This window comes from Oryx dammah, unplaced genomic scaffold (assembly GCF_014754425.2).
Source record: "Oryx dammah isolate SB20612 unplaced genomic scaffold, SCBI_Odam_1.1 HiC_scaffold_13, whole genome shotgun sequence".
Lineage (NCBI taxonomy): Eukaryota > Metazoa > Chordata > Mammalia > Artiodactyla > Bovidae > Oryx > Oryx dammah.
Genome location: NW_024070197.1, coordinates 46,610,774 through 46,634,413, shown reverse-complemented (window position 1 = coordinate 46,634,413; position 23,640 = coordinate 46,610,774). Strand labels below are relative to the sequence as shown.

Below are 23,640 nucleotides of genomic sequence, written 5' to 3'. Positions count from 1 at the left end.
ACACACACACACACACACACACACACACACACACACACACACACACAGACATTACACTGACAACATGCTGAAAATGGTTCAGGGTCGGTTATTGTTATTCTGGCTTTTTGTCTCCTCACACAGGTGGCTCAGATGGTAAGGAATCTGCCTGCAATGCAGGAGACTCGGCTTCAATCCCTGAGTTGGGAAGATCCGCCGGAGAAGGGAATGGCAACCCACTCCAGTATTCTTGCCTGGAGAATTCCATGGACAGAGGACTCTGGCGGGCAGAGTCGGACATGACTGAAGCGACTAACATACAGTGCAGCTAATCTGCCCTGACTGACACCACTTCAGGGACACGCCTGACAGGCCCCACATGCCAATGACCCTGGTTTCCACTCTGGCTCCCTCTTCGTGGCAGTGGGATGCTGAGAGAATAAAGGGCCGTGGGAGGCACATCCCAAATTCTCTCTTCCGGGGAGCAGGGAGGCGAGATCTCTGCTAACTCCCAGGGGGTTCCAACCACACCCAACAGAAATCCAGGCCCTGGACCCCAGGCCTGACAGTCCTACAAGGTCTGGCGCCTGCTGGCCCTGAAGCCTCCCAGCTCCCCAAGCAGGCCAAGCTCTTTCCCTGCTCAGCCCTCCTGGCAGCCACTCCACGGCCCCGAGGCTCCCTCCCGTCTCCCTAGGCTCCTCTGCCTCTGATTTCTGTGCCCTGGGAAAGCCCTTCCTGCCCACGTGATGAGAGACCCTTATTTTGGTTCAGCTCTGCACCTGCACAGGTATCCCTCTAGCACTTCCCTCAACCTGCCATGACCAGCCTGCTTCCCTGGCCCTCCCTAGGCTGTGGGCTGCAGGCAGGGACCCTGTCTCCCCCTTCTCTGCTGGGCGGTGTCAGCTCCAAGCCTGAGTTTGCTAAAAATGCAGTAAGAACAGCCAGTGAGAGACGGTGGTGAGGCGAAGCCTCCACTGACAGGGTCAGGGAGAGGAGAAGAAGCGAGGCTGCTCCTCTTCCCCGTGTCCCCAGCCCCGCCCAGGGCATGTTATACTTTTCCCTTAGAAGTCGGAGGATCCTTTGAAGACACTGAGCTCAGTGCAACGAGCTGGTCACGGAAGGACAAAGACGGTATGACTCACTTCTATGAGGTTCCGAGAGACAGGAAGGAGGATGGTGGTTTCCAGCGGCTGCGGGAGGAGGGAGGGGAGTCACTCACTCACAGGGATGTGGTTTCCGTTTGGGGAGATGGAAAAGATCTGTGGACGGTGGTGATAGTTCACAACCACGTGAAGGTACTAGTGCCACTGAACTGTCTACCTAAAAATGGTTAAGGACTTTCCTGGTAGTCTGGTGGTAAAAAATCTGCCTGCCGAAGGAGGGGACACAGGTTCGAAACCTGGTCAGGGAAGATCCACATGCCATGGAGCCACTAAGCCCATGCACCAGCTCTGAAGCCTGTGCTTTAGAGCCCGTGCTCCAGAACAAGAGAAGCCACTGCCATCAGAAGCCCCATGAACCACAGCAAAGAGCAGTCCCCGTTCACCCACAGCAACGAAGACCCAGCACAGCTGGAAAAAAAAAAGGGGGTTAAAATGATAAATTTTATGTAAGTGTATTTTATGTTGTGTGTTAGTCAGTCAGTTGTGTCCAACTCTGCAACCTCATGGACTGTGGCCCGCCAGGCTCCTCCGTCCATGGGGTTCTCCAGGCAAAAATATTGGAGTGGGTTGCCATTTCCTTCTCCAGGGATCTTCCCAACCCAGGGATTGAACCTGTGTCTCCTGGGCTTCCCTGGTGGCTCAGAGGTTAAAGCGTCTGCCTGGAATGCAGGAGACCCAGGTTTGATCCCTGGGTCGGGAAGATCCCCTGGGGAAGGAAATGGCAACCCACTCCAGTACTCTTGCCTGCAGAATCCCATGGAGGGAGGAGCCTGGTAGGCTACAGTCCATGGGGTCGCAAAGAGTCGGACACGACTGAGCGACTTACCTTACCTTACCACCTGCATTAGCAGGCAGGTTCTTTACCACTAGCGCCACCTGGGAAGCCTCAAGTGTATTTTACCACAATCTTTTCAGAAAATGAGTGGGATCTTCCTTTGTAAACAGGCAGATTGGGAGGGTGAGATTTTGCATTCTACAGCTAAGATGCCAGGGCTGATCCTGAGCTGTAACCCTCACCTATCTGGTTCCAGGGCTGGAGGTTGGAACTTACATGGACTGTAGCAGTGGGATGCAGCCTGTAGAGGCCTCAGCTGGGCAGGCGGGAGCTGCAGCATCTAGGGGACACATCACTGGCCAACATGGCTGCAAGGTTAAGGCCTTTTCCAGCCCCGTGGTGCATAGGGGTTCGTCTGCAGTGCCCGAGCCTACGGCTACTGCCAGTGGCCTGGCTCCCGGGGCCAGATCGCAGGACAGAGTACCTCGTGAGACCTGTAGACCCTCATGCCCTGAGCCACACTGCAGACAGGCTTCCCCTGCAGTCACCGCCAAGTCCAAAGGACTGGGGCACTGACAGTTTTCAAACCCTACTGGATGGACATGTTCCTCTGCTCCTTCGGTGAGGGAGACAGGAAGCCGAGCATGAGGTGCGCCTACGGCATACTTTGCCATGTTGGGGGAAAAAGAGTGGGAGAGAATTTTTCCTTGTAATTTTTTTCTGAAATCTTCCCAGACCTTTACAGCTTTAAAATTTGATAAGCAAACTCAGCTCCATAGATAGTGGTCATGTTTCACAAGCCCAAAAACCAGGACAAATAGCCAACAGTTGGGACAAAATACTGGAAATCAGGACTGTTCTGGAAAATCTAGGTCACACGGTCACTAATTATACAGAACATATATGTTCAGGTCCCTTAACTAACCCAGTGTTTTCAGGTCTTATAAATAGTATTTTAAAACTTTGATCATATCCATTTCTTCTTTCTTCCGAATTTTGGCTAACAGGAAAACTTTCCTGCATCCTCAAAATTTCTAGAAGATTAACCCCTGCAGAGGGAGAGCTATCCTGGCAGATGATTCTGAGGGTGGTCCTCCTTGGAAAGCACGGCTTATCATCCCCCGCAAATGGTTTTCAGAGCCACATGGCCCAGCCCCTCACCGACAGACCCCCACGCTGCAGGGCCAGAAGTTCTGAAGATGGACCTAATTTGCTGTGATGAATTGTGTGCATGCACCAGCGATCAAAACTGCAGCTGAGACCGATTATATTTAATGATCTCAAAGGTTCTTATGAAAACACTTGGGGGTATATCCTCATCCATTTGGAGAGGATGTCCAGTCTGGCACAAGGCAGAGGGCTAAGGGTGACCTTTACTGACCTAGAAAGGCAGGGTTCCTTGGGATCTGGGCCTGATGGCGAGGTTGATGAACACTGTGGCCCAGCTTGCAAGGCCTCGTCTGCCCTTGTACACACTCAGCTTCCAACTGAACTGTGGGCATACCATCACTGCCCACACACAAAGTGGGTCTGCTCTTGATCTTATAGGTCAGCCTTTTGCCTTCCCTTCTACCACCAGAACTTGCTGATTTCCAGGAGGCAAACCAAGGACCATCTAGATCCCCAGTCTGTCCTGTTCCTCTCAACTCATCAGAGGGGTATGTGTGTGTGCGTGTGCGTGCATGCACGTGCATGTGTGTGTGTGTGTGTGTGTGAACACACCCAGCTCTAGGGTGAGAGGAGGGATGCAGAGCAGTAAAGCATGGAATTAAGAGCATATGAGAAAGATGTCATGCTGCTGCTGCTGCTAAGTCGCTTCAGTTGTGTCCGACTCTGTGCGACCCCATAGACGGCAGCCCACCAGGCTCCGCCATCCCTGGGATTCTCTAGGCAAGAACCCTGGAGTGGGTTGCCATTTCCTTCTCCAACGCATGAAAGTGAAGAGTGAAAGTGAAGTCACTCAGTCGTGTGTGACTTTTCGAGATCCCATGGACTGCAGCCTAACAGGCTCCTCCGTCCATGGGATTTTCCAGGCAAGAGTACTGGAGTGGGTTGCCATTGCCTTCTCCGAAACATGTCATGAAAGCTGTATAATTCCTAGCACTTAGCACTCAGTGCTGATGGCCGGCTGGCCGGATATGTAGCTAGATGGAAGGAGAAACAGATGGTGCATGAGTGGGTGAATGATAAATGAATGGCTATATGGATGGATGAATGGATAGATGGACAAATGTGCAGATGAGTGGGTGGGAGAAGAAAGAGGAGTGCCGAAACAAATAAGCAGGAAGAAGGCAGAAGGATTGGAGTTCAAACTCTGCTTTAGCCACCTAATATATGGATGTGACCCAAGGCAAGTCACTTCACTTAAGTACCTACTCACTCATCTGAAAAATGGGACAAACAGCATCTACCTTATAGCCTTGTTATGAGTTTGAAATTAGGTAATATATAGAAAAGTGCTTACAATATGTGAAATGGTACACAGATGTTTAATATTATCACAGTTACTACTAATCACAAGGGTCTGCCATCGCTGTCAACATCAAAGCATGGATGAACCCATGTTTTTGAGCTGGCAGCTTCAGAAAGGATGGGGAAATGGAGATGAGCCATAGGGGTGCAGCTACTGACCTGTGTGTCCACATCTGGTTTGAGTAGGGGGCCACTCTCTGAGCTGCAGAGCAGGGAGCCCCACTTGCCTCCCTGTTCAAACACCCAAAGGCAGATGGGTGGAAGACATCCCCTCTCCCACCCCAGGCCCCACTCCTCCCAGCTTTATTGCCCTTTCCCAGCCTCAGTTTTCGGGTCTGCAAAATGGTGAGAGTAAAGAATGCTTCTAGTGGTTCCCAGCTATTGAGGAGCCAATGAGCTATTTGCAAACTCTGAAGTGCTGCACCAGGGCCCCAAACTCAGAGCCCAGGTGGGTAATGAACCAGGTGAGGCTGACCACGTGGTGGGGCGATATTGAACCAGAGCTCACATTCCCGTGTCTAAAGAGGGCAGCTGATTGTTGCCATGCAGGACTGTGGTCCAGGGGCTGTCAGTTCTCATTTGCAGAAAAATCAAGAAATCTACCAATTTAGTGTGGCAGTAAAGAGACAGAATCTGGGGCCAGTGGCCTCGGCCCAGCACTGACAAGCTCTGTGGCCTCGGAGTTGGTTAACTTCTTGGCACCTCAGCTCAGTTATCTTAATAATAGAGGCATTGTGAGGATTCAATGTCTCAATGTATAGAAGTGCTAAGAACACTGCCTGGCATGTAATAAGGACTAAATTAATGTTAACCACTGTAATTATAGGAAATCTTCATTTTGAGACATAGACAACCCTTTCAGTTGAGTTCAGTCAGTCAGTCATGTCTGACTCTTTGTGACCCCATGGACTGCGGCACACCAGGCCTCCCTGTCCCTCACCAGCTCCTGGAGCTTACTCAAACTCATGTCCATTGAGTTGGTGATCCCATCCAACCATCTCATCCTCTGTCGTTCCCTTCTCCTCCTCCTTTCAATCTTTCCCAGCATCTGGGTCTTTTCCAGCGAGTCAGTTCTTTGCATCAGGTGGCCAAAGGATTGGAGTTTGCATCAGTCCTTCCAATGAATATTCAGGACTGATTTCCTTTAGGATGGACTGGTTTGATCCCCTTACAGTCCAAGGGACTCTCAAGAGTCTTTTCCAACACCACAGTTCAAAAGCCTCAATTCTTCAGCGCTCAGCTTTCTTTATAGTCCAACTTGCACATCCATACATGACTACTAGAAAAACCAAAGCTTTGACTAGACGGACCTTTGATGGCAAAGTAATGTTTCTGCTTTTTAATAGGCTGTCTAGGCTGGTCATAGCTTTTCTTCCAAGGAGGAAGTGTCTTTTAATTTCATGGTGGCAGTCACCATCTGCAGTGATTTTGGAACCCAAAAAATAAAGTCTGTCACTATTTCCATTTTTTCCCCTCTATTTGCCATGAAGTGATGGGACCAGATGCCATGATCTTAGTTTTCTGAATCTTGAGTTTTAAGCCAACTTTTTCACTCTCTTCTTTCACTTTCATCAAGAGACTCTTTAGTTCTTCTTCACTTTCTGCCATAAGGGTGGTGTCATCTGCATATCTGAGGTTATTGATATTTGTCCCAAAATCTTGATTCCAGCTTGTGCTTCATCCAGCCTGGCATTTAGCATGATGTACTCTGCATATAAGTCAAATAGGCAGAGTGACAATATACAGCCTTGACATACTCCTTTTCCTATTTGGAACCAGTCTGTTGTTCCATGTCCAGTTCTAACTGTTGCTTCTTGACCTGCATACAGATTTCTCAGGAGGCAGGTAAGGTGGTCTGGTATTCCCATCTCTTGAAGAATTTTCCACAGTTTGTTGTGATCCACATAGTCAAACGCTTTGGCGTAGTCAATAAAGCAGAAGTAGATCTTTTTCTGGAACTCTCTTGCTTTTTCAATAATCCAGTGGATGTTGGCAATTTGATCTCTGATTTCTCTGCCTTTTCTAAATCCTGTTTGCACATCTAGAAGTTCACAATTCACATACTGTTGAAGCCTGACTTGCAGAATTTTGAGCATTACTTTGCTAGCATGTGAAATGAGTGCAAATGTGCAGTAGTTTGAACATTCTTTGGTATTGCCTTTCTTTGGGATTGGAATGAAAACTGACCTTTTCCAGTCCTATGGCCACTGCTGAGCTTTCCAAATTTGCTAGCATATTGAGTGCAGCACTTTAACAGCATCATCTTTTAGGTCAACTGGAATTGCATCACCTCCACTAGTTTTGTTCATGGTGATGCTTTCTAAGGCCCATTTGACTTCGCATTCCAGGATGTCTGGCTCTAGGTAAGTGATCGCACCGTCTGGTTATCTGGGTCATGAAGATCTTTTCGTATACTTCTGTGTATTCTTGCCACCTCTTCTTAATATCTTCTGCTTCTGTTAGGTCCATACCATTTCTGTCCTTTACTGTGCCCTTTAAAGTCTCCAAAATCCCAGGGCCATGGGCTATGAGTTTTTACCCTCCACTCTGTAAAAATGTTCAACGTTACCATAATAATGACATTTCCTTCTAGGTGAGGGGAGGCTGGATGGGACCCCTCTCCATCATTCTGATGAGAACGAAGGGGCTGGTATGCTCCCATTGGGAACCCCAGTCCCTCTCCCAGACAATTTCAGCAACTTGGTTCCTCCTCACCCTCTGCCATGCTTCCTACCAAAGGCATATTTTATCCATTCTAAAACCCCAGAGAGTATAAGATGCTCCCATATTTGATATATCACAACAAGCAAACAAACAAAAAAAGAACAATTACACTATAACACCCAAGTGAGGTATTCCAATGTAAGAGATGTTATAATGAGAAAAGCTGTGCATCTTAAAATATGTCAGTGGAATATAGTAACAATTACCATATATCGAGTGCCTGCTATGTGCCAAAACTGGGCTGCCTGGTCTTCATACATTATCTTCACATGTCTCAATTGTCCCCATTTTACCAGGGCTCAGAGAGGCAAAGTAGGGATTTCCCTGATGATCCAGTGGTTAGAACTCCACACTTTCACTGCCAAGGGCCTGGGTTCAATCTCTAGTTAGGAAATTAAGATCCTGCAAGCCACGCATCACAACAAAAAACAAAATAAAAAATGAACAAAACCGAAAGGCAAAGCGGCTTGCTAAGTGATGCAGTTGGCTAAGCCCAAGTGGCTCGGTCCTAAGGCTGCCTCCTCCCAGCTCACCGTCCCCTGCCCACCCCACTCTGGCCCCTGATGCCGCTGAGCAGAAAGATGGAACTGGGCCTGCACCAGCTCTGGCCCCTACATATCACAGCACACAAGAGAATCCCTCTGCACCCCTGGACGAGCCCCAGTCGGTCCATGCTTGATTTTGCCTAAACTCCAGAAGCAGAGCTAGTGGGGCCACATTCATTATTGACACAGCAAAATTAATTTCTCCTGTCTCCTCCCTCTCCCACCATGCCCGGCCCCCGCCCTTCGCCTCTCCTGTGAGCGCTGACGCGCGGCTGCTGACTGATGCTCCTGAAATGCCAACTTGCATTTCTCATCATTAATTTCTTTCTAAATGTCATTAGTAATTGTTCCTGCTCGACCAAAGAGTGCAATCCAGGCTTCCGCCGAGAGCACTGGTTCTCATCTTTCTGCTGGAGGGGGCTGAACAATTCCCCCACCGCCATCAGCCACCCAGACCCTGGCATCCTGGCAGGGGGCAGCCAGCCCACTCCCAACACGTAGAGTGGACAAACCGAGGTATTGAGACAAAGCAGACCTCATTTTTAATACGTGTGGGGCTTTGCAATGGCAGAGAGCCTCCCACAGTATCCAGGCAGCAGTTCAACACTCAGGCACCACAGGAAGACTGCCTAGGTTCAAATCCCACTACTGCCGACTGTGCCTCAGTCTTCCCTTCTGCAAAATGGGGGCAGCAGCATTGGCCTCAAAGGATCATCCTAAGGATAAAACAGGATGATCAGTGCAAAGGGCTCCCCGCAGTGCCTGGGGTTGTTGCGGTTTCTATTTTTCTCCACTCCTCCCCGCCCCTCAGGCTCTGCTCTGCCACCTACTAGCTCTGTGACACAGGATGAAGCCTCCCATCTGGGAAGTGGGGCAGTGACTTCACGGTCCAGGAGAGGCAGGATCAGCCCACTGTCCAGTGAGTGACAGTGAGTCTCAGAGGGGAGGTCATATGCCAAGGTCACAGAGACCTTGAAGAAGCAACTGAGATTCATGCCCCCTGGGCCCCAGGCCCTGTGTCTTAGAGGACGTCGAGCTGCCTCTAAGTCAATGAGGGGGCAGGGCTCTGTATGGTGCCAACCTCTGGGGGCCTTGGACCAACACGGCACCCACTGCTCTTCGCATTTTTGTTTCTAAGAAACTGAAGGCATTTGGTCCCGGCTGGGAGAGTGCTGGCGAGGGGCTAGGCTTACAACACACACAATGGCCGCCGGCCTCAGCTCCTGGCAGCGCCCCCACGCCCATCTGTCACCATGGCATGGTGCCCCTCTAAAGTTGGTTGGCCCCCCGCCCTAGGGCATGAATGACAGGCTCCGATGGGCAGACGGGCAGCCCGAGGCCGATTCCAAGTGCCATCTATGCCCGGAGCCAGGCCTCCAGGGCACCCCGCCCCCCACCGCCCAGTCCCCACCTGGGCCTCCACACACTCCATCACTCACACAGACAGAGCCCCAGGGCCACGAGGGCATCTGAGCACAGCCAAGCCTGATTCCTCCCGGGCCTGCCGCTCCCTTGCTCCTCTCTGCAGTGACCACGGCAACCGCAGCGCCCCCTCCCAGAGCAAGGCATCCACGGGCTCCGGTCACCTGCTGGCGACCTCTGAGTCACCTTCTGGAACTCTGGCCTGCTGGGAGGTGAGGCCTATGCCCAGCGCCCAGCACCCCGAGGCCTGCACTGCCCCAACCTCAGGGCCCAGAGCACAGTCACTAGGGCCAGGCTGCCTGTGTTCACAGCATGCAACTCCAGCAGCTGTGTGACCCAAGGAAGCCTCGGTTTAGCCCTTGGTGCCACGAAGGTTGTAAGATGCCACACTTGAGGGAACACTGAGAGGCCTCAAAAGACTGTATGTGTGAAGAGATGGAGTCAGGTCCCCCGGCAACACTCAGGAAATCTGCCTCGTTCTGACTTCGGTGGGGTGAGGGGCTCAGGCCTGGGTCTGGGCATCAGAAGGACAAGGACGAGTCACTGCCCACCCCTCAGTCTTCTCCAGACGCAGATCCTAGGCCTGCACACACAGCCCCTCAGGAGGCTCAGTCACCCCCAAGGGTGGCAGCGGTGACAGAGGATGATGACTTGCCCCACCCAGGAGTGAGAAACTAAGAAACACAGACAGGCCCGCAGACACGGAGAGGAAGCGGCCGCGCTCGGGCCTCTTCGATGCCACGTGGGGCCCAGCTGTGCGCTCCGCAGGGCGCAGCAGTCCTGCTGCGCGAGACTCACACGCGGCATGACTGTTGTGCCGCTGCGCTCTAGTGTATGCGTTATACGAGATCACCCTGCGAATGGGGAATCCATGCTCTGTCTGTCTGGCCTCATCAGTTCCTATTTCTCTCTGGGCAGCACTTGAGAGACGTAGGCCTTTGTGTATCCCTAGAACGTGTGCACCCCTGGCACAGAGTAGGTGCTCAGCAAACCTCGTGGGCTGCACTGAGCGCATCCACGCATGATGGGCTGAAGGAATGAGCCGTGAAGGAGAGAACCAAAGCCCACAGGTCACAACAGTGACGACAAAGTGGCTGATGCTCAGCAAACCTGGACTCTGACCAGACCTGGGGCTGAAGGCCTTTCAGGCACTGTCATTACCCGCCCCATTCTCTGAGGCCCAGAGAGGGTCAGTGACTTGCTCAGGGTCACAGGGCTACTCGTAGTGGGGCTGGAATTTGCAGCCAGGCTCTGTGGGCACCACCACACCACATCACCAAGGTGAACAGAAATAGGGCTGTGCTGGGCTCTGGTTTTCTGCTGTAGTGGGGAAGGCAGGGCACGCAGGGCTCATACCCTAAATGTGCCGTAATTACTGACAGGAATCTTTATATTCTAAGTGCTCGGCAAGTGCTTCTCTGCAGAAGAACTGTCCATCCTCACAAAACCCGAGGCAGTAGGTCCCACGCCATTGTACAGATAAGGCCATGGTACAACCCACTGTACAACTGAGGCCAGCAAGGGGCAAGCATCTGCAATAGGAGACGACGGAGGAGGGGCAACCTGGGAAGAACTCCAATGCCTGCAACAGGCACTCGCTGCCCAGGACCACGGCTGGGTGTCACTGACACCTCCCTCTCGCTCCCCTGGCCAAGCCCAGCCAGGCCCAGCTCCCTGTGTAGTGGTGGCTGGCACAGACGGGCCGTCTTTTAAAACAGGAAAGAGGAAGATGCTGCTGCTCATGGAAAGCTCAGCCAAAGAGTCAAATGCTAAGTATATGCCTAGAGCACTTTCAGTTTTTAATTATTATTAGTTATAATTGTCTGGCTAGATCTGATAGCAGCAGCGCAAAGAGGCAAGGAAACTGGCTCCTTGGTTACCCATCTTATAAGGACCAGAAATTTTAAAAATGGGCTCCTAGAATCTGCAGTTGCAGTTCTCCTTTTACTCCTTTCCTTGTATGTGTTCTCGTCCCTTTGTTCCCTACTTTCCAGGAGCTAAAAACAAATATGGTGAAACATATGGTGGGTGGATGGATGGATGGATGGATGGCAGGCAGAAAGAGGCTTCGCCCTCCCCAAACTCACATTAGAGTGGGAAGTCAGGTGTAGACATGCAAAGGGATCGGGGAGTTAAATGCAGGGTTGGAGAAGTCTGAGGAGGGAGGATCAGGGATGGCTTCTCAGAGAAGGGACCACTTGGGTTGGGGCCTGAAGACTCAGGAGAAGGGAAGGGCGTTCAGGCAGAAGGCTCGGCAGGTGCACTGCATCACAGAAGCTGAGAAAAGCACAGCCAGAAGAGTGAAGCAAGAGGGGGCCTTACTCCCCTCCCTCCTGACTGCCCTTTTCTCTGTTCCTCAGACTCCCCAAATCTGTCCGTGCCTCTGAGCCTTTGCACTGGCTGTTCCCTTTCCAGCTCTTCCCCCGACTGGTTCCTTCTCAGCCTCCAGGACTCAGTTGATATGCCAGCCTTCCTTGACCCCTGATCTGATTTTTCAGCCATTAGTCCCTCCTCCTTGCCCCAACACACACACACACACACACACACACACACATTTCACTTTCTGTCCCAAAGCTGTGTTTTACTGTCTTCAAAATTCTGCAATCTGGAACGACCTCGTTCACATATTTACTGACTTAATTTGGTATCTCTTGCAGAACGTCAGCTTCGTGAGCGTAGGGACCTATCTACCCGTTCACAGCCGCAGCCCAGGCCCCCATGATGATGACTGTAACAGGTACTCAGTAAATGTCTGTGAAATGGAATGAGGGAAAAGGTCAAAGTCAGTGTTCACAAGGAGGGGTTCCCCTGGGGCTCAGACCACACCCTTGGCTCACAGACACCTCCCCCTGGCTGGGTACCAGGATTCTGCCTAGTAGGGCCCAGCTGGCCCCATCGGAAGGGCTCCAGGTTGCTAGTTAGAATACCTAGCTCTGCTTTTAATCAATTGTAATCATTTAGCTGGAAGCGGCATGATTAGGCACACACAAGCAAACAGCGTGAGCTAATCCTTTAAATGCGCCCGCTCAACGCCAGGCTGGCCGCTTTGCCGCTGCGGGCCAGCTTGGGATGTGCTTCCTGCAGCCCGGGGCTTTTGTCGGTGACGGAGTCTAGATTCCAGGGCACAGGGCAGGCCCGCCAGTCCCCCGTCCCAGCCCCATCGCAGAGGTCTGGGATGCCAGGCATCCCAGCATCAGAGACCTTCCTCCGGCTCAGCCTCCTGTGACAGCACCCGGCAAAGCTTCATGAGCACGAAGATGTATCACTAGGAAGAGTGAGAGCTTGTAAGGTTCTTCTCCCCAAACCTGGCCCCCATTCTTCCTCTCTCCCTAAGCCTGGCCTGAGCTGACTGCTCATTGCGAGAAGATTTGCAGGCTCCTGGCCTCAAGCTGCAGCCTTGCAAACACAGCTACACAGGACTGGCTCCGCAGAACAGTCCCCAGGGTGCTTCCACTGGGGCCCACCCACGAGCAGGCTCTTCTGCATCCCCTGTTACTGCTATTTGTGCTACCTGCTTGGCCCAACTACTAAAATAGTTTCTGTGTCCCCTGACACAAGGCTTTTTATAGTTCAGCACCGCAGGCCTCATTTAAATCTATTAGCTCATATAAATGGCAATTCATTTAAACTTTGGAGGATTTCTGTTTGCCTTGGTGGCGAAGATGATTTGGCTTTATCTGTGGCTCTGCCATGGGCAAGTGACCCTGGGCAAATCATTTAACCTCTCGGAGTCTCAGTTTCCACATTAGTCAATGGGGAGAAGGAGAGCCTACGTCATAGGACCCCGGTGAAGACAATCCACGCTTAGAAGAGGGCCTGACCCACACTAGGCATCCACCCAGGGGGCGGCTGTTATAACTACTTCCTGGCCAGTTCTTCGAGGAGCCTGTCCACCTGTCAGAGGCCTGCTGTGTATGGCTGGGAATCGGTGATCCCCCTTATAGACCCCCTTGGCGATAATGAAGACTGAGAAGCAGTAAGGCTCTCAGGACAGTGAGAAGGAGGTGCTGTCTCTGCCAGCGTCTGTGAGCAGAGAGGTGTCCACGGGGATCAGAGACAGCTGGGCTGGGCGGGCGGAGCACGCCCCTCCCCTTGGGTCAGCTCACCCCTGGCAAAGGGCCCACAGGGCCCCAGGCCTTCATCTGCTGAGGCCTGAGGCTGGAAACACAAGGTCAACAGCGTTGACATTTTTGGGGTGTGCAGTTTACAGGCTTGTCTCACGTCCCCAACCAAATCTGCATGCCTCCCTCCACTGAGCCTCAGCACAGCTGAGGAAACAGCGTCCAGAGAAAAGGACTGGGCCAAAGGTGCTCGGAAACATGTAGAAAGCGGGAAGTGATGGCCCAGCCTCAGGGCCACACTCTGTGCCGTTGCCCCTTCGCCTCCCTGCTCTGCACCCAGCAACTCCCACGCCCCAGTGCCCGTGGCCTTGAGACTTGGCTAGGTCACAGAGGGAAAGATCTAGTCTCACTTTATTCCACCTCAGGCCAGAAATCATGACATCACAGCAAAGCCCAAACAGAGGGGACCCTACCAAGTCATCTGAACCTCAAATGGCTAACTATACTACTACTACTAGTAGTAAATGACAATAGTAACAGGCAGGTGTGCCAAGGGCTTTACAACACAACCATGAGTTAACAAGAACTATTAATACCCACTTACAGATAAAGAAACTGAGGCCCAGAGCTGATAAATGACGGAGTTCAGTTCAGTCGCTCAGCTGTGTCCGACTCTTTGTGACCCCATGGACTGCAGCACGCCAGGTCTCCCTGTCCATCACCAACTCCTGGAGCTTGCTCAAACGCGTGTCCATGAAATCACTGACGCCATCCAACCATCTCATCCTCTGTCATCCCCTTCTCAGCATCAGGGTCTTTTCCATCAGAGTTCTTCGCATCAGGTGGCCAAAGTATTGGAGTTTCAGCTTCAGCATCAGTCCTTCCAATGAATATTCAGGACTGATTTCCTTTAGGATGGACTGGTTGGATCTTCCTTGCAGTCCAAGGGACTCTTGAGTCTGGAGAGCACCACAGTTCAAAAGCATCATTTCTTTGGTGCTCAGCCTTCTTTATGGTCCAACTCTCACATCCATACATGACTACTGGAAAAACCATAGCTGTGACTAGACAGACCTTTGTTGGTAAAGTAAGTCTCTGCTTTTTAATATGCTGTCTAGGTTTGTCATGGGGAAGGCAATGGCAACCCACTCCAGTACTCTCGCCTGGAAAATCCCATGGACAGAGGAGCCTGGTAGACTGCAGGCCATGGGGTCGCTAAGAGTCGGACACGGCTGAGCAACTTCACTCACTTTTGCTTTCATGCACTGGAGAAGGAAACGGCAACCCACTCCAGTGTTCTTGCCTGGAGAATCCCAGGGACGGGGGAGCCTGGTGGGCTGCCGTCTATGAGGTCACACAGAGTCGGATACTACCGAAGCGACTTAGCAGCAGCAGCTAGGTTTGTCATAGCTTTTCTTCCGAGGGGCAAACATCTTTTCATTTCATGACTGCAGTCACCATCTTTAAGGCTTCAAATGCAGAGCCACTCTTACAAGGTCTGTGCTCCCTGCCTACCCCCCTGCAGCATTTGAGACAAGTGCTCTGTTCACATACTTCCACTGACAGGCACCTCACCACCTTGCATTTATTCCATCTGTAGACAGTGTGCCCACAGCGTGGGCCTCTGTGGTGTCTACCTGCCCAGCTCCCCTTCCCCTGCTGGTGCTCATTATTGGCCCCACATGGGGCCACAGTTCACCAGAGCAGGATTAGACAGCACACCTGAGCACAACCACCAGACTTCCACTCCAGGAATCTAACTTGTTGCCTGCACATTGGCTGTTAGCTGCAGTCACCATTTTTGGCTTAGCTGGGTGTTCTTCTGGCTACTTGTGTTAATGAAATCTGCACACTAAAGCCCCTCTGTTGAAATACCCAGGTGTGGCTGTCTCAGCAGACAGAACAGGAGGAAGTGCCAACCACCTTCCTCCACGTGTAGAGGAGCCTGGAGAGTCAGCAGTAGAGAGAGAACATGCTGCAAGCCAGAAAGACGCAGAGGCAAGTGTCACTGCGTTGATCAAGGGCACTTGGTTCTTGGGAACAGGACCGCTGAAAACTCAATGGCGCTTCCTGCTCTTGGCATTCACAGTCATGCCCACGTCCCTACAATTTCATTCCCATCTTGCTCGAGCTAACCCCAGAGAGTGATGCCTGAATCACGACTGTCAGAGAAGAAAATCTTCATCCAGAGTCTCCGCCCACTACCGGAAGTCTGGGGGCCATCAGAAGCATGCTGAGCACCCCTCATTCCGGCAGAGCTTAAAACACTTGAAGGCAGCTGTCCCCACAGTCCCCCAGCAGTCCAGTCAAGCCTTCTCCTGGTGAATGATCCCTTGAAAGCTCCTTGGAGCCAGGCCGCATGCTCACAGCCTAGCACTCTGACTGGCTGAGTGGGGCGTGCGTGCTTGTGTGTGCGTTTGTGTGTTTAGATGAATCTTGTTCAGGCTTCCTCATTTCTTTCCCCCAGCCCCAGCCCCTAGCCACTATTGGTCTGTTTTCTATTCCCATATTTTTGTCTTTTTCCACAGCATCATGTATACAGAATCACACAGTATGGAGCCTTTGGAGTCTGGCTTCTTTCACTTGCCATTTGCAATTCATACATGTTGTTATGTGTAACAGCAGTTGCATTTTATTGCTGAGTAGTAGTCCAGGGAAGGGGTCATTGGGGTGTTTCCAGTTTGGGGCCATTATAAATAAAGTTTTACATCAGTCATGTAGAGGTTTCTAGATGGGTATGTGTTCAAGTTCTCTGGGATAAACACCCAGCAGTAGCCTTGCTAGGTCACAGGTTAACTGTATGTTTACCTTTGTAAGAAACTTAGAAACTATTTTGCCGCATGGCTGTACCATTTTGCATTCCCCCAGCAATTTAGGAAAGTTCTGGCTGCTCCTCTGTGTCCTGGCTGGCACTTGTCGGTTTTTTTGGCTTTGTTTTGGTGCTTCTACTCGGCGTCTCACGGTATTATGTCATGGTTTTCACTTGTTCATCCCCAGTTACTCACCGGGGCTTCCGGACACAGAGATAAAGAATCCTCCTGCCAGTCCAGGAGACGCAAGAGACACAGGTTCATTTCCTGGATTGCGAAGATCCCCTTGAGTAGGAAATGGCCACCCACTCCAGTATTGTTGCCTGGAAAATTCCATGGACAGAGGAGCCTGGTGGGCTACAATCCATGGGGGTCACAAAGAGCTGGACATGACCGAGCTACGGAGCACTCCCACAGTTATTAAATACTCACCATGGTGAACATCCTACATCTTTGGTGAAGTGTTGAAATTTTTTCTTTGTTGTTGTTGCTTTCCCCCCTCATTGATTTTTGAGAGTTTTTAAAAAATATGTTCCAGATATAAGTATTTTATCAGATACAAGTATTTTATATGTGATTTGCAAATATTTTCTCCCAGCTTGTGATTTTTCAGTCTCTTAATAGTCAGTGATTCTCAAAGGCTAAATTTCTTAAATTTGGGTTTAGGATATAAATCAGATAGTATCTCTTCCCTGCCTGGTTCCCCATCACAGTGGGGATTGAACTCAAATGCCTTTGCTGTCCTATGAACCCTGCTGAGACCTGGCCTCCACTCCCAGCTCCCTTTACCACCCCTCACCCCCCTATGCTTCAGCTCCACACCCCCTTCTGTCATCCCAGCAACACCCCCAGCTCACAGTGGCTGCAGGGCCTTTCCACTCATGCCTCTTTTCCACACACCCTCTCTCCCTCTCATCTTCCAGGCCTCAGCTCAAATGCCACCTCCTCAGAGAGTAGCTCCTTCCTTACCACACTCACCAAGCTATAACCAATCTCATCCCCCATTACGCTCTAGCCAATACTTGACTTTATTTCCTCCATGTCATCACTGTTGGAAAGTGTCTATCAGTCCCCTCCAGAACAGAGGCCTTATGGGTGTTTCTCTGTCTCACTCACCACTGTCCTGTTGGTTTATCGATCTAGTGTCTGTACATGACGGACACTTCACCTCTCGCCTGCGTGCTCTGAACAAATAAAGAGCAAAGTAAGTTCCCTCTCATGCATCTAATCAATGAATATGCCCTGGTTTGTCAAAAGCCCTTTAAATTAATCTGTCTTTGGGCAGAGCCAGGTGAACTCAGAATCAAATAGGACTTGTATCTCCCTCTTTCTGGCAACTGTGTTCCTATTAATGCAACCCAAGAGAACACTCCCTTTGGAAGCAGGCATTTCATTCTGACACAGACCAAGCCTTCCAGAGCCCAAACCCACCTCTATATGCACAGCAGGAATTATGCTCTGATAGTGAGAACAATTCTAGATTTCATATCTTCCCAAGACCTCTCAGCCCAGAGTCGCTTGTGCCTAAAAACATCAGCTGCCCTGGGCCTCTCCATAGAACTGACAGGACATACAGCCTGGGGAGCCAGTCAAGGCCTCAACAAGGACCAGGCCCCATCTTCTGTTGCACCCCCAAACCGCCGCATGTCACTCCAGGGAAATAACCCATGTGTCTGCCAGCTCCAGCTTCAGTGTAATGATGATGAAATTTTCAATGCCTGAAAAATCCTCCTCTCAAAAAACCAGAAAATTGCTCTTCGAGTTACTTAACGAAAGCCATTATTTGCATACATTTGGCGTTACTACAACACTTCCGCATTTAAATGGTCTGTAATTAAAATCATTAATTGCAGAAAATAGTGACTTGTTAAGGCTATAATTTAGTGAGGTTCTCGGCTTTTGAGGATCTGCCTTAAAGACCGACTGGGTGACCCAGGGAACCCCCAGCCCATACAAACCATTCTGGCATCTGGGAAGTCTGCAGCCCCAGGTGGGTGCAGTTGAAGTGAGACAAGACTTGAAACCACAGCTCCCTACATCTCTGCACCACAAAGCTGGTCTCTGGCACAGGGATGCTGATGAAGCTCGTAAAAGGCAGGACTGGGAAGTTTCTCTGGGGAAAACCTCTAAGCCAACACGTAAAGCAGTCATCCCTCTTTTGGTGTTCAGGACAGTGTGGGGGAACCAGAGGGCTGAGTGAGCCTGAAGTTTAAGTAAATCACAGTTTATATGAGCTGGTGCATTTAAGAGAGGCCTGCCGTGTTGGGCTATGGGGTTTCCCAGGTGGCGCTAGTGGTAAAGAATCTGCCTGCCAATGCAGGAGACGCGGGTTCAATCCCTGGGTGGGGAAGATCCCCTGGAGGAGGGCATGGCAACCCACTCTTGCCTGGAGAATCCCATGGACAGAGGAGCCTGGCAGGCTACAGTCCAGGGTTGCAAAGAGTCAGACATGACTGAAGCAACTTAGCATGCACACATGTTAGGCCATAAAAGGGTTCACTTGTCTGGGGACCTGGGCCCCATTTTGGAAGCTAGCCAGGCAGGTAAGGCAAGTGGAGGTAGGGTGCTAGGTGCTCAGCCCATGCACAAGCAAGGCTTCCCAGACAGCCACTGATCAGGGCTGGTACCAGCCTGCTTAGTCAAATGAGAAGAGGGGCAGTTAGCTGTCCCCTCACAGGCTCAGCCCAGAGGTACACACTCAGTTTGTGGATTAATGGGGAGACAGTGGTGGGGCCCTGGATGGGGTTGCAACCTTGCTGGTGGTCATTTGGAAGTAGAATCCCCTTTTTGGGCCTGGGTCTGTAATTCTCCCCCACACTGAGATGGGATAAAGGCTGTGTGAGTAATAGAGGATTTAGAGGAACTCAAGAAGGGCTGCCCAAAGGAGGAAAAGAAATAGGCTTTCCAGCAAACCATCCGGTGCAGTTCAAGGTCAGAGGTCAGGCTTGTCAGCTCTGCCTGCCCAGCCCAGGTGCAGGGCCAGCCCATGGGAGCAGGACCCTAACCATCAGATGGTGAACCCCTCTTGTGCCCTCTGTGGGAGCATCTGCACTTTCTCTGGGCGATGGCTGTCAGGAACCACATAGGCCTATCTGGGCCCAGCTGAGCGCACGGGCTGCAGTGTGGTGAAGCGGGCCACCCTGCAACAGGCATGGCTGCACCCCTTCAACCCCAGAAAAACTCCAGCAACATGAGGACTCTGCCATGACCACAGCCCTGTCCCCCTCCCCTGGGGTGGGGGTGGGAGCGTAGCTGCTGAGTGCAGGACCACCATCTGCATGAGTGTGCAGGCAGCGTGTGTAGGGCGGGCAGATACTGTGGGCCTCGGTGTGCCCTAGTCCTTGGGGGCATGAGGAAGCCAGCTCTCCTCTTACAGACACTGGGGGTTCCCTCCCTCACTCCTTTGAAATTGGGCATGGCTATGTGATGGGCTCTGGTCAAGACAATGTGTGAATGAGATGTGAGTCATTTCCCAGTGAAGCTTTGAGAGCTGGCCTGCCAATTGTCACCTCCTCCTCTTCCTGCCTCAGTGACCACGCAAACGTGATAGGAGATGGACCCGCCATGGGCTGAGGTCACTGACGACTGTGAGCAGAGTCCTTCCCAGGCCATCTGCCTGGATACGTAACGTGAGCAGCAAATAAGTCTTTGTTACTTAAAGCAGAGCTAGGGGATATTTGTTACTGCAGCAGAATCTAATCTGCCTCCCACCTGAAAACTGAGTTATCCCCAGTACACAGTATTTTCTCGCATCTGTGTGTACGTGTGGTATTTCTGTGGACACTTGTGTGTTACTTCTTTTGGGGTGTGGTATGATACTGTCGTGTGATGCTGTGGTGTGATGCTAACCAATGAAAACGATGTTTCTGTATGTATAGAAATGTGCTTTGTGTGTGTGATGCTATTATACCGTGTACATATGACTTTTCTGTGTGTGTGTCTGTATGTGTGGTATTTCTGGGATGGTGTATGAGCTCCCTAGTGTTATGAGAGTTTCTTGCAAAAACCAGTGGGTGAGAAGGTGGTTTCACCTGGACACAGATCTTGGTCCTTAAAAACCAGCAACAGGTGGGAAGGAGTCCCAGAGGACACTAAGGGAAGTGGCTGTGGGCATCCAGGAAGGGCCACCAGAGCACCCTCTCAGCTACTATAGACTCTGGATGGATGAGGGGTGGGTGCTGAAGAAGCTGAGGGCTGTGTGCCACACTTGAGGGCCACATCAGCCTCAGGGACCCATGGCAAGTATCCCTTTCTCTGAGTTGGGGCCCAACCCGGCATCCACTGCTCTCACTTCTCTGGCTTTCCTGGGCACACTGCAGGTTCCAAGACACCAGATCCAGCTTCTGGATGCCCACAACCCCAGAACTCAGCCAGGCAAGCTACATGGGCCACCAGCCACAGATCCAACGTTCAGAGGAACACCATCATGGAACACCAGTGGGGGGGAACGAAACCCCTAAGAGGGCAAGGGATTTGCCATAGAAACACACAAAGGTTAAAAGCCTCTGACTCGAGTTTTAGGCTCAGCAGCTTCGGTCCGGCTCTGCTCAGAATGCTGGCCCAGCGAGGCCAGGAGGCCACATCCCCCATCAGCCAGCCAGGAGGGTAAGCTCTGGCTCCAGACCCACAAACACAAGTCCAGAGGGCCTGTTGCTTTTTCGGTTAGGGTGGGGCTGAGTACAAGACCCCACCATCATGGATGCACCCTAAGACCCTCAGTACCAGTGGGGGCCCCAAAGAGCACCAGGAGGGGTGTGTGCAGCGGACAAGGGTACTCACCTGCAGCTCGGTCTGGAAGAAGAACTTCTGTGGGCACTGTGAGCAGTCGTAGATCTTGTCTTCCTGCCCGTGCACAGCAAAGATGTGCTGCTGCAACTTGTTGGCCTGGACGAAGACTGGACATGGACATGGCTGTCAGGGGACACTGGGGACACCAGCCCGGCCACCCACAGCAGCTGTCCCACACCACTCACAAGTGGGGATCACCCAGACATGGACACAGGGGCCGAACAGTGGGCTATTTGGAGCATCACGGGCACCCACTGGAGAGGGCTCAAGCCAGTGAAGCTGAGCTCTGCCACTCACAGGCTGTGTAATACTGGACAAGTCACTTAAACTCTCTGGGCTTCTTTTCCTCATCTGAAAAACAAGGACCATTCAAGTAGGCAGTTCACTGGGGTAGCTGGGAGGACCAAATGGTTTAATACTTGCAAAACACTTAGAAGATGGCCTGGCATTTAATTAGCCCAATGAATGTCATCATTGTCATCATCACCGTTTGCTGGTTACCTTCCGTGTGTGGAGTCCCTGACTACAGCACAGGCCTGTAAGGCAGGCACTGTTAGTTATCCCCATTTGATGGAAAACTGTGGCACTGGGAGCGTTGAGTGTCTTGTCCAAGGTCTCTCTCTGCAGGTGGCAGAACTGGGGTCTATATTAAATAAGCTCAGCACAGTGTCTGGCACAGGAAGGTGCTCAGCGGACCAGGATCAGTGTTCTTGCTGAGGTTGTCAGCATCCTCACATCCCTACACAGGGGGGCCCGTGTCCTGGGTGGGCAGACCTAGCAGCTGGGGCCCCTCAGTGCTAGCCCCGACAGCTCATGGAGTGTGTTGGTAACAGATGGGTGGGGGCTCCTGAGACTGAGGGATTGGGGAGAAGGGGCACCAGTGTGTGCCAAGACTCCTGGGAACCCCCGGGGGGGTGTGAGTGTGTGGGGTCCTCCCAATAGCAGAGCCCCTTCCCGCAGGTCACGGCCCCCACCTCCCGCAGCAGGAGTGCACGAGGCGGTCCTGGCCCTGGGCGCACACAGGAGGTGGCCCTGAAGCAGCTGTGTGTCTGGGAGGTGAGCCCTTCAGAGATCCCCTCCCACCAGGCGCCCTCCCCAGGGTGGGCTTCCCGCCATGGCAGACGACAGATGTCAGAGGGGAGGCAGGGGAAGGCCAGGCTCCCCCACGCACACCGGCTGCCATCTGGGCAGCAGGAGGGGGGCTCAGCAGAGCCCCTGAGACTCGCCTCGGGCCGGGGCAGCCGCTCGTCCGGGCCGGCAGCCAGTCTGGGGGCTGGGGAGTTTGGCTGGCAGAACCACCCTTCGACCCCTCCAGCCTGGAGCACGGATGCAGCAGGGGCTGGGACAGGCCAGGGCGCTGGGGGGTGGGGTGGGCAGGAAGGAGGTGAAGGCAGAGCCCCACTGGTGCTGGACAGAGCTCGCAGCTCAGAAACGAGCCTGGAGCCCCCACTGCAGAAGGGCAAGGCTGGCGGGGCGGGGCGGGGCCGGGGAGGGGGGAAGGCCTGGCAGCAGCAGGGTGGGAGGAGGGCTAGGAGATCACACTGCAGAAGTGCAGAGGCTGAGAGTATAGACAGGAGGGCCAGGTCAGCTGGGCACAGAGGAGGCACATGCAGCCATGGGGCTGTGGAGCCCTCTGGGCGTCCTCCCATGAACTCTGCAGCCACGCTGTGCCAGGAACCGATGCTAAAGGCCAGGGTGAAGGGCTGGGCTCCTGGGTCCCTTGCCTCTCCCCACCTGCTGCCCACTGGGCACACCTACCTGTGAAGCACACGGGGCATTTGAAGGTGCCACCCATGCCCTCGAAGCTGTGCTCGATGAGGTGACAGAGGAGCTTGGCCGGGGAGTCGAACATCTGGTTGCACAGCTTACACTCATGGTTGATGCCTTCCTCTGCAAGAAGAACCATGGCCGGTCAGCGACCCTGTGGGCCACATCCTCCTGCTGGAGGCCCCGCTGCCCCCAGGACACCCCAGATCAGCCCTCCATGACCCCCTGGAACCAGAGCCCAGGGAGGGGCGCCATGGATGCTGAGACCCACCCCAGCTCCAGGTGCTCCAGCCTCCAGAGGCTGCCAGACCCGAATAGCTGGCTCTTGGATGTGTTATTTGCTATGACTTCTCGCTGGTCTAGCCATGCAGTGTGCGAGCCATGAGCAGCAGCTTGCATCCCAGACTGTATCATAGAGGACAGGGGCCCAGGATGGGGTCGGCTTGGAGGAGGGAGTCCAGCTAGAATTTTTCAAAATCCAACAGACCATTTATTGAGCAGGTACTGTGTGCCAGATACTTTGAGCTGGGGATTCTGTGGGGGAGATAAGTGGATAGTGCACTTGTCCCCATTCCAGTGATGAGAAGACAGATAATAAAGATGATCAACATGTAACTCAGTGTCAAGAGGTGGGGAGGGAATGCATGGAGCTCCAGAGGTGAGAGTCAGAGCAAGGCCCTGAGGTGGGTCCGTGTGGGGCCACCTGGATGGTAGCAAGGGGGCGGGGACAGCATGGGACAGTAGTAACCAGGGATGCACTTTAAGAAGGGCCTTGGTGGACACTGGAGGGCTTAGGGATTCTACTCTAAAAGGTCTGGGCAGCCACCGAAAGATACTGAAAAACACAAGAAAGTGCTCTTCTAAACATTTTGGAACAGATGGTCTAGCCAGTGCTCACAGACAATGGGCAGACACCCCGTGCTGCTTCCAGATCAGAACATGGCTCCATCCCTTCACCTGGGAGCTGCTATGACCCCAAACCTTCACTCAAAGGCTCCCAGAGAAGGGAGCATGCCCCGAGGCCAGCAGAGCAGAGATCTGGTGCCCCTGCCCAGAACCAGCAGGATGGAGTTCAAATCCTGGCTGCTTTCTCCAGCCACATAATCTGGGCATCGGTTCACTCTCAGTCGATGG

The 23,640-nt window shown here is 52.4% G+C and overlaps 1 protein-coding gene and 1 non-coding gene across 3 annotated transcripts in view; one reads left to right on the top strand and one right to left on the bottom strand.

The window, feature by feature from the left end:
• The window catches only part of ZNF423 (zinc finger protein 423), a 342,911-nt gene that overhangs the window by 11,315 nt on the left and 307,956 nt on the right, over positions 1-23,640 (bottom strand). For both annotated transcript variants that reach the window (XM_040253473.1, XM_040253474.1), the window contains 2 exons: positions 22,498-22,629; positions 20,731-20,846 (listed from right to left, as the gene is read on the bottom strand). In XM_040253473.1, coding sequence (XP_040109407.1) covers positions 20,731-20,846; positions 22,498-22,629 — 248 coding nt within the window. The remainder of the gene's footprint in view (positions 1-20,730; positions 20,847-22,497; positions 22,630-23,640) is intronic.
• On the top strand, positions 1,771-1,842 carry TRNAS-GGA. Its single transcript has one exon. It is a non-coding gene; the product is annotated as a tRNA-Ser (tRNA).